The sequence below is a fragment of the Corvus brachyrhynchos genome, unplaced genomic scaffold, assembly GCF_000691975.1.
Source record: "Corvus brachyrhynchos isolate BGI_N302 unplaced genomic scaffold, ASM69197v1 scaffold80, whole genome shotgun sequence".
Lineage (NCBI taxonomy): Eukaryota > Metazoa > Chordata > Aves > Passeriformes > Corvidae > Corvus > Corvus brachyrhynchos.
The window spans coordinates 12,027,546-12,042,072 of NW_008236769.1; the positions used below are offsets into that span (position 1 = coordinate 12,027,546).

Genomic DNA, 14,527 nt, shown 5'->3' on the forward strand with positions numbered 1-14,527 from the left:
CATCAGCATTGGGATCCTTGACCTTAATCCTGATAACAACTTGATGCATCAAGTTGGACACCTTGAGGACAACAGGGGCGGGAGGGGGAGTGAAATGCTGGTTGGGAAGGCTCTGTGTTCACCAGAGGCTCCATTCTGGTTACAGCATGGTTGGCCCCAGCTAAAATGGGGACTCTTCTGGGGTTGTTTTTCTTGTTTCTCTTCTTTCAGGAAATCTTGTGTGTCTAAAAAATGAAATCCTCTCACTTGCTGAGGTCACAGGGGCTGGCCCGTAGCCAGGCCGAGTTCCCGTGCTGGCCTGCCCGTTCCTCGCCAGGACCCCATCACTTCCTCCAGAACGCGCTCTCACACGGATTTCTGCATTGCTGTGAGGAGGGGTCTGCTCATCTGGGTGCCTGGTGCATGCTCTGCTCTGAGGAGGCCGTTCCGTCTTAAGACCTGTTGCAGTCTCCAAATATAAACCCCCCTTTGTTGGGGAGAAGTTGACTTGACTGAGCCGCATGATCAGAGTCAGGTGACAAAACTGGGCACAAAAGCGGAGGAGAATGAGCAGCTGGGTGAGGGCGTTAGCTGCTGATCTTGCCATTTGACAGGCTGTGTTACTCCTCAGGGAAAAATGAGTGCCTGGCCCTGTCCTCTGCTGTGGAGCTTAACCATGGTGTGTCTAACAGGTAAGTCCTCCCGAGACAGGGTTTCTCTTCCCTGCCTGGGCACGGGGTGGGTAAAGCCATAATGGGATTGTGGGGGCCCTGGGCCTCACCGCCGGGGGGTGCGGCAGTGGGCAGGGCTGGGGGGAAGGCAGGAAGGAAATGAGTGTTGAAAGACAGGCAGTGTTGGAAGTGAGATGTGTACAGTAAATGCAAAAGTTTGCTTTTACAAGAAAAAAGAAAAGAAGAAATAGAGCTGTATTACTCTGCATATTGAGGATTTGCAGAGGCTTTAGCTTAAACCCCAAGGAACAGGATGCCTGCTGGTAGGTTGGGAAAGATCAGCTCTGTAGCCTTCCCTGACATCCTCAAGGCTCTTGTTCATACCAAGGTGTCACATGCAAAATAACACATCCTTCAAGTTTCCCTGGAGATAGTTTGGGTGATTCACAGTGCTCCTTAAAAAAAAAAAAAAAAAAAAAAAAAAAGAAGAGGCTCTAGAAAGCAAAATCACTGTTCCATGATATAGGCAGTGAAAGTGCAGGAGAGAAAATGGTTTGTCTGGTGAAGCTGATGTTGTTTGAGTATTGGTTTTTCACACCTGTGACTGACTGTAACTGGTAGAATACACAAACACTTTACTAGGTGGTCAAAACTATTTTTTTTCAGTTGCTGACTTCTTTTTTTTCTCCAGAAATTGTTTAAATTATTAAGAAGTACTGGCTACCAAAGGTTATTGATGGCTACTGAAGTTTTGCAAACAACTCTACTATTTTAGTAGCATGTTATGGAAAACTACTTTCCATTTTAAAAAATTCCTCTTAACAGCACCATTATTTGACATTAAAACAACCAACCAATGAAACCTATTCAACTAAAAAAACCCCCAAAACAACAAAATGCATCCAGCTGTGGGCAGTCCAAGGTGTTGAAACCTCTGCGGTGTCTCTGGCTGGCAGAGCTGAGCTGTTGGGGACAGGAGGGAGTTGTGGGAGGTCAGACTTTGTTCTCAGAGGTCTTTCTGAGAGGTTTTCCCAGGAGAATTTTACAGTGCCCTTGACTTACTGCTGGTGTTTACCTAAAGATTACTTTGATGGATCTCAGGACTGACTCAGTTTGTTGCCAGAGGCGAGGAAAGAGCAGCAGATTGGCTTCAGTCCTTAAGGCAGGGGAGTCAGATGAGGGGAATTGTGCATCTTGGTTCTGGGTGGAGGCATGGCCACAGTAGTGGTGTCCTATGTGGGCACTGTGGAGCTGCTTTCCCTGCCTTGGACCAATGCTGGCACCTCTGTCCCTTGGATTTGAGCCTGGGGCAAACCAGCATGTTACAAAATGATCACTATTAGGTTTGGTGTCTCTGTTTTAGGGCTACAGCAAGGAATTGAGATTTAGCTCAGTTGGTCAGAACACAGTGCTAATAATGCCAAGGTTGTGGGTTTGATCCACATATGGGCCATTCACTTAAGAGCTGGAGTCTGTGATCCTCTGGGTCCCTTCAACTTGGACTATTCTGTAAATTCTGTAAAATGTGGATAGTGGCCCAGATGGCTGGGTGCTCATCTGCTTTACTCAGTAGTTACACCTAGATGGGTTTTGGCCCTTGGTGAGGCACAAAGCAGGCAGTGAACATCAGAAGAGAGCACTCCAGCAAACTGTCTCCATGTGATCACAACCTTATAAAGACTCTTATCCACTGTTCTGATCCTGGTGCAGAACTTGAACTGGAGCTGCCATCAGCTTGGTCTGCATGTTGATGTTCATCCCATGTACTGCTGGGCACTGGCACCCACAATGCCTGGCCTTGCATGGTGGGGACAAAATTGGAGAGAAATTAAAGGCTGGGGGCGAAGCAGGGCTGGGGAAAAGGGATGTGGGTCTGACACCTGACAGCTTGTGCTGTCACCCCTCTTGTCACCCTGCCCGTGTCCTTCCTCACCTGCCTCCTGCTGTCGGGCGTCAGCTGCACTCTTTGACCTCCTTGAAACCCATAAACCAGTTTCTTAGGACTCCTTTTGCTTTCCATGCCACTGGTCATGCATTACCAGGGGGGTTAGCAGGTGTGTGCTGCTTGGGAGAGCATTTACACCCCAAAGTATCAGCTCCAGTTGCCTACAGGTGCTGTATAAGGTTGGGTGTTTTCAGAAGTTGCAGTAAGTGTTGAGTAAATCCCTGGCCTGAGTTCCTGAACCCAGCTGGTGACACAGCTGATGTGGCAGGAGCTGCCTATTTTGGTTTTGCTTTTCTTCCTTTGCTTAGTACCACACTGCTAAATTAACAATAACCTGCTGCTTTCCATGCTTAGTTCCATGGGTCTCTCCTCTGTTAGAAACTGGAGGACATTCCCCATGCCTATGCCAAGGGATGACTTCCATCAGCACATGATGTTCCAGTCCACCATGTGTCACAGCAAAACAACTTGAGTTGCAGTAATACTTCCTTTCTCTATGGATTTCAGCAATCCTCACTCTGAGGAGGGATTTCAGAATTAAAGGAAGTCTTGGCCTGCAGGTTCCCTTCTGGTTACTGGATGTACCACCAGAATAGCTTAAAAAAATCCTGAGCCCCTGACTTTTCTTGGCTGATCTGTTTAAGGGAGATAGGATAAAGCAGTCAGCTACTTGACAAGCATCTTAAATCAGATTGTCATGAGATCTGAGGCCACTAATTATGTTTTTTCTTCTCCTAGGTACTGCTTTAGGTCAGACAACCAGCACTGAAGCTGCCATTTCATCAACTCTAGCACCTCCCAGTGCAACCAGCACTGGGGTTCCCATTTTATCAACCCCAGCACCTCCCAGTGCAACCAGCACTGAGGTCCCCATTGCATCCACCCCAGCAGCCCCCAGTGCAACCACTGCTGTGGCCTCTGCTCCCCCAGCGGCTCCTGCAACACTCTCAGCTGGACTGACACCAACCACTGCAAACCCTGCTGCATCCACAGCAGCTCCATCTGCTGATCCAAGCACAGAAACCCCTGCCCAGACTCTGCCCACTACCATGGGGACTGTCCCCACCTCTGGCAGCACGGCCGCCTCTCAAGCGTCTGCAGGACTGACGGCCACATCCAGCAGTGCCCCAGTGTCCCCTCCAGGAGTGACCACATCCCCTGGGGTCCCGTCGGCAGCTCCGCTCCCCACCACCCCCCAGCCCTCCAACTGCAGCAGAGTGAATGTGACAGCCTGTGCCCGCTGCCCCCCAGGGACAGTCCCCAACCAAGGTAAGAGTCCCTGCTCCCGGCTTCTGTGTTAGAGGGAAAAGGGATTTGTCAGGGGAGGTGAAGCCAGCACTTGTTCTTGTGTTGGAAGCTTGGGCAGGCAGCAGGAGAGGGAGTTAATTCATTTCACCCTTCTGAAATCAAAGACTTGGTCTTTCCTGGCCTCGTGTTGTGCTTTGGTCTTCCTGAGGCTTCCCCCATGCGGTTACAGAGCAGTGGGATTGTGGCACAAAGTGTTAACACAAGTGAAGTTTGATTTTTTTGGCAGAAGAACATCATTTTGGGGTCCAGGGCCAAATACAAGGTCAATTTCCAGCTGTCTCGAATGTTTGAAAGAGAATCTCTGCTGTAGAGACAGCCTTTCCCCGTGGCCTTGAGAAAACACTTGATCAACCTCTGTTGTGGTCAGCAGTGCATAGTATCACCTTTCCCAGAAGTCATTTATGTTGTAACATGGTTGGATTTTGATTTCAAACACCACCACCCCATCCCACAAAAAAAATCTCAAAAAAAGAAAATAATTCTCCAAAATACAAGCCATGTACTTTTTGCTTTTTCCCTGCACTACAGGGCACTTTAAAAAAGGGGAATAAGCAGCTCTGATGCTTTAGGGTGAATCTGCAGAGAACAGGAGTTAACTCCCACCTTCCTTGTGTGCAGGATCTTCTTTTACAGGGCCTTTTCCTCTTGCCTGTGTTGGTGATGCAGCTGCCAGGACTGTCTCGGGCAAGCAGGGGGATGGCAGGTCTGATGTGTGCAGCTGCAGTAAATCCCACCCAGTTTTTCTGTGTGGCTGGGATTGGTTTTGTGGAGCAGAGAGGGGTAGAACTTTCCTGCTGGGAATGCCATGGTACCTGTGCTCAAACAAAAGCTGTTGATGCTTAAGGCAGATCCTCAACTCTGGGGCTTTACACATCAATTCTGCTTCCTACAAGCTTAAATTATCTGTAATCTAAAGAAGCATATTGGGTTTTTTGGAGGGGTTTTTTGGGGATTTTTTTTTTGGTCTCTCTTTTTTTTTTTTTGGCGTTGGAGGGAAAACAAGGAAAATTTTCCTGGCCCCTCAAATTAAAGATGGAAAAAGCAGTCAGCTTAATTACTGGAGATTCACACTAATAGACTTGACTCCTTAGATCATCTCATGGCTGTTCTGCAGCTTGCTAACTGTGGACAGCACCATAACTAGCATGAACATTGCAGTTTCTGCCCTTTATGAGTGCCTTGCCAGAGGAACTGCATCCCAAAGCTTCTGCCTTTGTGGCAGTGACCTGTCCCAGCAGACACAGGGGTTTCAGTCAAGTCTTGCAATCCTGATCCTGACTTTTTGTTCCAATTTAGGCACCTTGAGCTGCTCGTGCTGCATGGGGGGCTTGTGCACAGACCCCAGTGCCTGCACACCCTGCCTACCAGGCCACTACCAGCCCCAAAGTGGGCAACCATCCTGCCTGCCCTGCCCACAGGGGTATTACACCAGGTGAGTGACTGAGCTCCTGGGCATGGGGACTGGATGCTATTCCACAAACACTTCCCAGCCAGAAAAATCTCTTCCTTTGGGCTGTAGGAAAAGTGCTGCAAGGGTTGTTTCCCAGAGGCTAAATTCTCCTTCTCAGGAAACCTTGGTGTGGATATCCTTGTGCTGAGGGCTGTCCCTCTGTGGGCTTCCCTTTTTTACCCCCATGTCTTTTGTCTGCACTGAGGGAACGTGTTGTTTTGTGATGGGGAGACTCTTGGGAGTGAGGTGTGTGTTCATCTCTTGAGCTTTTCTCTAGGATATGTCTGTCCAACAGGCTCCATCTCTCTGCTTTGCCCAATTACTTTCTCACTTCCTGTTTTCTTGCCCCCAAGGGATCTCATTACATTTAAGTCAGTGGCATCTAAAGCAATACCCTCAGCTGATAGAGTGTGGAAAATCTGACAAGACATCCCAGCCAGGAGCCCAGTCTTGCAATTCCACCAGGCTGTCTCATCCAGGGATGCTGTACAAGTGTCCTCTGGCTGCGGGGACATGTGGATGTGCTGCTCTCTCCATTTCCATCGGATTTTCCCTTGCTGTATCCACGTCTGCAAACAGTGGGCTGTGTCCTTTGTGTGGTGGCAAGGACAGGAGGGGTGGCAAGAGCCTCCCAGGATTGTGTCCATTGCAGAACAGCTCCATTTGGGTCAGTCCTGGGGAATGGGAACAAAATCTGGCTGTAGGAAGGATGATCTGACTGTGCAGTTTGTTTGCAGCCGCTCCTGAGTTTGAGGTGCCAGCAGGATCTTTCTCTGTGCTTCCCCCTTGAAGTTTGTGCTGTGAGGACCTGCCTTAAAAATATACCCCAAATTGCTTTAAAAAGACAATCAGGAGCAGCCTCCAGGGCACACACAGCTGCTGCTATTGGGATGTGGAAGAGGGCCAGGGACCAGAGGGGGTCAGGCAGCAGCGCTGGGTTGGTGTGTGCCAGAGCAGGGACCAGAAGTGGGGGGTCTGGAAGGGACCTGGGGGTGCAGTGTGTGCATGGCCATCTCCTGGTGGCTGCCTGGGCCTCAGGGCTTCGAAGGGACCATTTAACACTTCTGTGGTATTTGGAGAATTTGGCCTCCCTGCAGCTTAGAGCAGCTCTGGCTGGTTCAGGCCCTGTGTTGGTTTGTTTTCAGCAAAGCATTTGCTGTGTTTCCAACTGACTTTTGGATTTTTTTTTTTTGTTTTTTTTTCTGCAAATCTCACTCGGCCCTGGAGTTTCTGAAAGGAATTAAGAGAGCATGTCCTTGTTTTCCTCCAAAGCATCTCTGAGTATGTTATCAAATTCTTATACCCACATACTTGTTGAGGGGGATTTGGCTCTGTTAGTGATGAATGTAAAAGCTTCCTCTTTTCCTGCCTTTCTCCCCTTTCCTCCCCCTCCTCCTGGAGGTCTGACATACTGCCTCCCTTTTCCCACTATGCTGTTTAAGGTCAGGGCTCTCACACATCACTGTCTGTGGTTTAGGTCCTTTTTTCAGCTCCTTCTTCCCAACAACGGAGCAGCTCCTTCTGAAATCGCTGATGGATGCTGAACAGCAAACACCTTCCCTATTCCATTTTCAAGAGTGGATTTAAGAGTATGACTTTAAGCCAAGGGTTTTAAGCCTGGCCACAATGAATTTTCAAGACCTTCAGTTCAGATGGTCCCTTTCCATATAGCCCACAGGCACAGGGCATCTGTAATGTTAATACAGAAAACTTTAGCTTTTTAGTGGACCTTTTACATTCAGGTGAGTTCAAACTGATCACCTGAACTCCTTCTTTGTAATTGTTCTATTTCTAGACTTGTCAGTGTCATGCTTTGCTCTCTCTTCTCCAAGCGGATAGAGGCTTGGGTAACCTAAAACCACGTTCCACTCTGCTCCCTTCCCTCCCAGCTTCCCAAGAAGCACCGTGTGCCTTCCCTGCCCGCCTGGACATTTTGCTAATGAGCCTGGGGCTGCAGCCTGCAGAGCCTGTGAGCGAGGTAGGCTTCAGCCTGTGTTCAACCCAAATGCATTTTCATCATGTGATGCTTTTTCCCAGGGCCAGATGCAATTATCAGGTAACTTAAAAGCACTGAAGGGTAAACAGGCTAAAAATAGCCCAGCAGATCTCTTCCCTGTTCTGTTGTTATTAAAATGAAAAGAGCATATCTCAGCCATGCTTGTTTTTGCAACAAGTTAATGCTAATACTGCAGTGAAAGTCAGGAAAAAAGGTTTATGAAATTCAGTTTTAGCACAAGGGGGAAGCGTTGTCAGGAAAATAAAATATTCTCTATTTCTGATTGCAAAAATGAGTCTAAACCATCCTGGTTTTCATTTAGGCAATCTTCTGCAGTCTGAATATTAAGTGTAATACTCTCCTTAATTTCCACACATTAAAACTGGGGTTTCAGGGAGCTGCATTGCACCTGGCTAATGCCACTCAAGCCTGGTACAATGTGTTTGCAGACGGGTAACAGCATGTGCAGAACAGAACAGCTCTTACTTATGCAAAAACCTAATTAACACATGCAGTGCAGCAGCTCCTCTGCACCCAAATGGGGTCCTGCTTGAACATGCACAACTGTTCCTTTGAAAATCCGCCCACCGAGCTGCCGGGCTGAACCCAAACCGTGGCTGTCACTTGCTGAGTTTGGGAGGAACAAAATCCGGCTGGTGACAGCAATGGGGTCTGTCACTCCCTTTACTGAGCAGATTTGAACACTCTGTCAGACAACAGGGGAGTCTGTGGGGGTGGCCCCTAAATCCTGCAAGTATAAATGTACAAAGTTCCTTTTTCCTTGCAGGGAGAGGGGAGGTGGGTTTGGCTTCACCCTGCTGTGCCTGCCTGGTGCAAATCTAGGTTTGAGGCAGATCTTACCGACGCCACGTCCAGCTCCTCTCTGAACCTTACCTCCGTCCCATGTGGGCAGTGACCATGTTGTGCATCATCAGGCACCTTCCAAACCCACCTGAATTCCCAAGTGCTGCTCTCAGCTTTCCCATTGGTGTGGTGGGACTCACAGGTTGGGTCCTGCTGGCCCCTGCCCACACCCTGGGTGCTTTGGGGAACTTCACTCTTTGCTGTGCTTTGGGAAGGGTCTGTATGTGTCCTCCTGCCTGTCCTGGTCCTTGTGGTGCAGGGAGGGAGGGTTTGCTGCACCAGCAGAGCCATCCTGGCTGGTGGGTCTTGTGTTCTTCCTTTTTCAGGGAAGAAGATGCACCCCAGACTTCCTGGGGTGGGGGAAGGCCTGGAAGGGCTGAGGTGACCAGGGGGGTTTCTCCTGGCCTGAGACCTGCTCCAGCTGAGTAACTTGGAACTTGGCACGGGATCACCCATTCCAGCTTCATTCCAGCTCAGCCTGTGGTGCTGGGAAGGGTGACAGGTGTCTCCTTGGTGTGGTTTTGAGTGATGTGAGATGTGACGCCAGGGGAACCTGCCTGAGCCCTCCATGCAGGCTCAACATGGCAGAGGGCAGCACGGAACTTTCATTGCTCTTTCAGAGCTTTTGACAAATATAAACCCAAATATCCTAAATTAACCCCTGAAATGCCACCTGAAGCATGTTGTGGGGAGTTGTTTGGCTGCTTGTAAAATGGACATGAGCAAATACACAACAATGTGGGGCAGAGATGTGGAGGCAAGATCCTGAAACCTTACTCTTCTCTTTTTCAGGCTATTTTAGCTCCAAGCAAAATGCAGCTTTTTGTCTGCCTTGCCAGCCAGGATCATTTTGCAAGTAAGGAGCCTCCTGGGGTGCTGGATCTCAGGTGGATAGGGAGGGGGGTGTTTCTTTTAGCCACTGAGCTGGAACCACCAGTGTAGTGCCCAAAGACAAGTCACCTGCCATTTCAGCTGTAGGGACACTGGTGCTGTCCTTGGTGAGAGAGGGATGGTACGATGAGGGGAGGATCCTGGCTGGATGTGGAGGGACCCTGGGATGAGGTGGCAGAGCATCAGCTCACAACCCACCTCCCCCATTCCTGCATTCCAGACGTGCTGGTGGTACCTCACAATGGCCCCTGACCTACTGTGTTAGGGATTCCTGCACAGAGGTTGGGGTGTTCATGTCCAAAGTGAACTGGCACATGGATACTCACCTTCCTTCCTCGAGCTCCTTTGTCCCATGTTATGCAGCAGATCTCTGCTGAAAAAAAGCCCCAAGGCCGGGACCCTGGGCTTACCTGGCTGTATCGCCGGTCCAGCCCAGTTCTAACCAGTTCCAGCCAAGCTTGCTAAGGCACGGTGAGTTCATACAAGTTTCATACAAATAAGTGACCAAAGGCAGGACAGAAATGCCACCATGTGCCCAGCCCTAATTTGATGTGCTGGATGGGCCAGGCTGGATGGGGCTTTGAGCAACCTGGTCAAGTGTCCCTGACCATGGCATGGGGGTTGGAATGAGATGCTCTTTAAGGTCCCTTCCAACCCAAACCTTTCTGTGATTCTGTGTGAGAAACTGCACTGGAGACACACCGACAAAATGGCAAAACTTCCTGGTTGGTGTGGTTGACCCTGGAGACTCTAGCTTGCAAGAGCTGGCTTTGATGGGCTGGGCTGGTCTTGGAAGTGCTCATCCCTACAGCGTGTCCTGCCTGCTCTCCCCTCGCAGCACCACCAGCTGCTCGGCCTGCCTGCCCTGCCCCGGGGGGCAAGAGGCTCCTCGGGAGGCGTCGGAGGGGTGCGAGTCCTGCCCGCCAGGTAACTGCAGCTGGGAGGGGAGGCTGTGCCCAGCTGGGATCACACAGCTCCAGCTCCAGAGGCTCATTCCAGACTTGTCCCACTCGACCCAGAGGCTGCAGGTCCCCTGCAGAACAGAGCTGTGCCCTGGCCGTGAGGGATAGTGCTGGGGTGCTTTGACTGGGTGCTGGTGGAGGCTGTGCTTGTGCCAGACCTTCCTGCCAGGCTGGTTAATGGCCAGTTAACGGAGGTGTGCTGGTCCCTGGCATGCCAGGGAGCCCAAATCCACAGCTGGGTAACAGTTCCAGCAGAAAGCATCTTCACTGGTGGTGGTGGCTTTGCTGAGAAGCACAGCCTTGCTGTCGGAGATGGGGATGCTCTGCAGGGGCAGCCTGGGGCAAGGGGACACAGGGAGGGGATGTGAGGGACATGGCCTTGCTCCTTCCTGTGCTGTCTGGAACAACACTGGGCTGCAGCAGGTGAGCCAGCAGGAGCTGGGCAGAGCTCAGGCAGAGCACTCCAGCCACCCCCATGGCAGTGGCCAGCCTTCAGTCTGGACACAGCACCAGGGGCTTCTCGCAGCCAAGCTCCATTTTAAACACGCAGGAAAGCATTTACCACTTTGAGACTTGGAACTTCTGTGACCTGTCTCTCCCACAAAGCTTGGGAAACTGAGCTGTGCTTTGAAGTCTGCTCAGCAAGTTTCAAACAGCTGGAAAAAGTGTTTGAATCCAGAATTGGAGAGGATGAAACACCGCTGACCTCCAGCTCCCATTTTCCCTCTATATTAAAGCCAGAGCTCACTACTAAACCCCTCTCCCCTGTACTCCTACTCACACTACTGTTTGCCAAGGTCTGACCCCAAATATTCTTTAGTCCCTCTGTCCCTGTTGGTTCTGTTCTGACCCTTTGCCACCAAACCAGGACCAAAGTCCAGGCTCAGCTTTTGTTATGCACATGAGCACTTAATGCTCTTTCTCCCTGTGGCTTTGAAAGTTGATTCATCCATTTGCAAATACAAAGGGCCTGGGATCTAGTCTCAGACCTTAATTTTGTGCTTATTTGCTATTTAGGTACATTCAAAGGTCTCAGTGACAACAGGTGCAAGGCCTGCAGGACAGGAGAGTACCAATTACAACGGGGCAAGGAGAGCTGTGACCTGTGCCCAGAAAACCACTACTGCCCTGTGAGTCCCCATCAGCTGGGGGCAGCCTGTGTTAACCAGAGCTGTCCCATGACAAGCTAAATACACTTCAATTAACACTCTTTTATTTTTTTTTTTTTTTTTTTTTTTTTGTAACCTGAGCTTCTTTTCTTTTCTTTCAAACAGAGACAGGGCTCTGATGCAGGGAGATGGTTAAAGCTATGACTCCAGGAGTGTGGCTTTGTGCCTGGAGCTGCCTGCTCTGGCTGGGCCATGAGGGGATGGTGTGTGCATTAATGAGGGGGTTTGATGTATGGACTTGCTGTGTAATGACACCTTCTGCTCTTCCCCATACTCTAACACTGCAGGAGCAGACAAGGCTGAATTTAATAATGGCAGATTCATTTAAAAATTTTTTTACCCCCAATGCTTAAGTGTCACCTCCCTTTGCCCTGGTTTACCTTCTGCAGTTTATTGGTGCTGAGTTACTTCTTCTCTTGGGCAGAGCCCAGATGTGAACCCCATCAAGTGCCCTCCTGATGCCTTCTGCCCCAGGGGCAGTGTGGAGCCCACCTACTGCATGGAGCTCTTCCTGTACAAGGTGGGGGACTCCTGCCAGCTGACCCCTGCCATGATCATTGTCCTGGCCACCTTCTCAGCAGGTGAGTCTGGGTCCTCTCTGTCCTCTGGTAAAACCAGACACCCCTCCACAGTTAAACCAAGCATTCTCTGGGGGGTCTATTTTGTGTTTCTGGAAAACTGGATTTCTAATGAAAGTCCTTCTGGCTGCTTTCAATGCCAGTGATAGTCCTTTCCCTTGCTCTGAAGGAAGGTGGCACAGTGCTGAATGCTTGTTTGTCCCTGGGAAGCAGGGGTGTATATGGACCCTCAGTGTATATGGGATTCCTTGGCCACACAAAAGTAGGAAAAATTTCCTTTTGGTACGAGACTTCATTTCCTGAAAGCTTTCCTGCCTTAAGTCATGCCACAGCATCCAGCAGGATGGGGAGCTGCTGGCTCATGCAGCGGTGGTTGTATTGATGCCATAATGTACCTTGTAACCCACAGAATGAAAGACAGCCTGAAGCTGCTGAGTGTGGGGAGCATCCCTCCAGATGCCACCTGCTGTAAATTAGCTCACTAGGGCAAGTTAACGAGTGGATGAGCTTTTCAACTGGGAAGCTGTGCCATGAATAATCGTTCCAAAACAATGAATATGCATTTTTGGTCTCAGAAAAGGGATAAATAGAGTTCTCTTGTTTTTAATCCAAGTTGGGGGGAGGTTTAATCAGAGTTATGATGAAAATGAGCAAGTATTACTGCTATGGATTGCAAAAAGGGCAGATGAGGAAGCTGGGAGGAGGAAGTTGTATCCTGTGCCCAGAGAGATGAAGAGAAATCCCTAAGTGCCACTTACACTACCAGAGATGAAAATCCTGTATCAAGAGAGCCAAGTCATAGAGATGACTAAGCCATCAGAAGATAAAGAATATCCAACAAGCCTCATATTCATGGTTTCTGTGTTTCAAGTGTATTTTATGTACCTCCTGATGACCCGTTCTCCACTTAGCTTGCTGTTGTTAAAAGGAGAGAGAGGAGAGATTAAATGCATGTGTTACACCCCACAGTGAACAAGACACACATGGAGCAAAGCTGCTTCTCCAACAAGAAAGCAGGGTTCTCATCACACTCCTCTCTTGGCAGCTGAGGAGGGGACTCCACGGGTGCACGGAGAGACAAGGGCAGCAGGGTCTGGAGGAGCTCTAGCAGCACTGACTGCTGTCTCCATGGGGCTGCTATGCCTGGTGGGAGCAGATGAGGGTTGTTCTCACAAGCTGTGGCTTGGAGCCATGAGAAAGCTCCTCCACTGACCCCTATCCCCTCACGCCAGGCTGTTGTCCAAAAATCTGCCAAAACAGATGCCATCTGAAGCGAGTATTAATTTGAAAAAGTAGATTAAACTGAAGTATATGAAAAGACTGTCCAGAGAGGGACAATGGCCCATTAACCAGCATTTGTGATAAACAAGTCCGAGGGTCAGGGAACAGCGTTCCTGCCTCTCCCAGAGCTTGCTGCAAAGAGGGAGAAAGGAAACAGCCCACACAGGAACATGCGAGTATTTCACGGCTGGGCTCACAGATCAAGTGTTTACCATGAGACTGTCTGCTCACACAACCGAAATTTGGGCGTATTTGTCTGGCCATATTGCATCACAGCGACAGATTTGTGCTCTTCTGTTCATATCAATTTTCTCTGATGATGCTTCTGCCAGAAACAAACGAACAGAATGTCGCAGTACTTGAGATTTGCCAATTACTTCCATGTCTATGCCCAATCCAAAAGTAATTTTTCCTGACAGCCTTGATCTCAGTCTAGACTCAATCTAGGTTAGTTGCTTCTTGTGCTTCTTGTGCAGTGTGAGTGCTGCACAGACCAAACTAATTTCTCAGCAAGATCCTTTTGGTGGGGTCTGCAGTGGATAAGATGCCAAGTGGGAAATAGTTCCAGAGAGCAGAGAGTAAATGGGAGTAGGAAAATAAGTTACTGAATTACTTCATTAAAAGTTGCCATTATTCCTTGCAGCTTCCAGAGTTAAGCTGAAATGCTGAAGTTAAATGTTATTACTGTTTGTGAAACCTTTTTTTTTTTCTCCTTTTCTTTTGGGGGGAGGACAGAGTATGTAGGAGAAAATACCCTTTATTTTACCAGAAGAGGATACCTGAGTTGAGAAGCCTTGGAGCAAACATCACCTGACACTTTACCTTCCCATCTGTGAATAACTACCATTCCTTTCTTTCCAGGTGCAATCCTTGTTGTCTTTCTAATAATTCTGAGGAGGCGGCAAGAGCATGGCAAGAAATCCTTGAAGTCCCTGTTGCTGCCCCGGGGCTCGGGAGGACACACCACATACGGGGGCACGGAGGACACAGAGCCAGTCTATGCTGGCTGGTAGCACAGGCCATGATCAGCAGCCACCGGCCTCTCTTTCCCCTGGGGCAACACAGATGTGGAACTGGGCAAGATGTTTAACCACGAGCAACCTATTTCTGTATAGCTAAAATCAGTGCTGGGAAATAAAACTCAAGTTTTTAGCTGTGGCTACATGTGCAAACCAGCCCAGCTCCCTGCTCTGCTGCACTGGGCTGACAGACAAGGTCTTCCCCTTCCAATTTCTGGCTTCTTTCACAAGTAAATACTTTTCTCCTTTCTTCAGGACATTCCCACACAGGTGCTGTGTAAACCCAGCCCAGCCAGCTGTGACCCTTTGTGTCAGTGCTATGCTTCACCAGCTCTCCACTGCCAGTAAAAACAGAATCTCTGTCAAAAGATCCACGATTTTAAATGACTGCAGATAGGTGGGAGCAGGTGTTAC

The 14,527-nt window shown here is 49.4% G+C and overlaps 1 protein-coding gene across 2 annotated transcripts; it reads left to right on the forward strand.

Annotated features, from left to right (window-relative positions):
- The first annotated feature begins 208 nt into the window (after positions 1 to 208).
- LOC108445080 (multiple epidermal growth factor-like domains protein 9) lies at positions 209 to 14,254 on the forward strand. Of its 2 annotated transcripts, XM_017727747.1 has the most exons (10): positions 209 to 514; positions 611 to 671; positions 3,334 to 3,864; positions 5,200 to 5,335; positions 7,243 to 7,331; positions 9,006 to 9,069; positions 9,943 to 10,031; positions 11,084 to 11,196; positions 11,660 to 11,816; positions 13,956 to 14,254. In XM_017727747.1, the coding sequence occupies exons 2-10, from the start codon at positions 617 to 619 to the stop codon at positions 14,105 to 14,107; spliced, it is 1,386 nt and encodes a 461-aa protein (XP_017583236.1). In that variant the 5' UTR covers positions 209 to 514; positions 611 to 616; the 3' UTR covers positions 14,108 to 14,254. The 2 variants fall into 2 exon arrangements, with proteins under 2 accessions (XP_017583236.1, XP_017583235.1); XM_017727746.1 differs by lacking the exon at positions 209 to 514 and having other exon boundaries at positions 521 to 671.
- Positions 14,255 to 14,527: the final 273 nt, after the last annotated feature.

Bases quoted from the DNA above. Each gene is read 5' to 3' on its own strand.
- LOC108445080 (XM_017727747.1), top strand. From the start codon at position 617: ATGAGTGCCTGGCCCTGTCCTCTGCTGTGGAGCTTAACCATGGTGTGT. The intron at 672-3,333 runs GTAAGTCCTCCC...TTCTTCTCCTAG, and splicing joins AACCATGGTGTGTCTAACAG to GTACTGCTTTAGGTCAGACA. The intron at 3,865-5,199 runs GTAAGAGTCCCT...GTTCCAATTTAG, and splicing joins AGGGACAGTCCCCAACCAAG to GCACCTTGAGCTGCTCGTGC.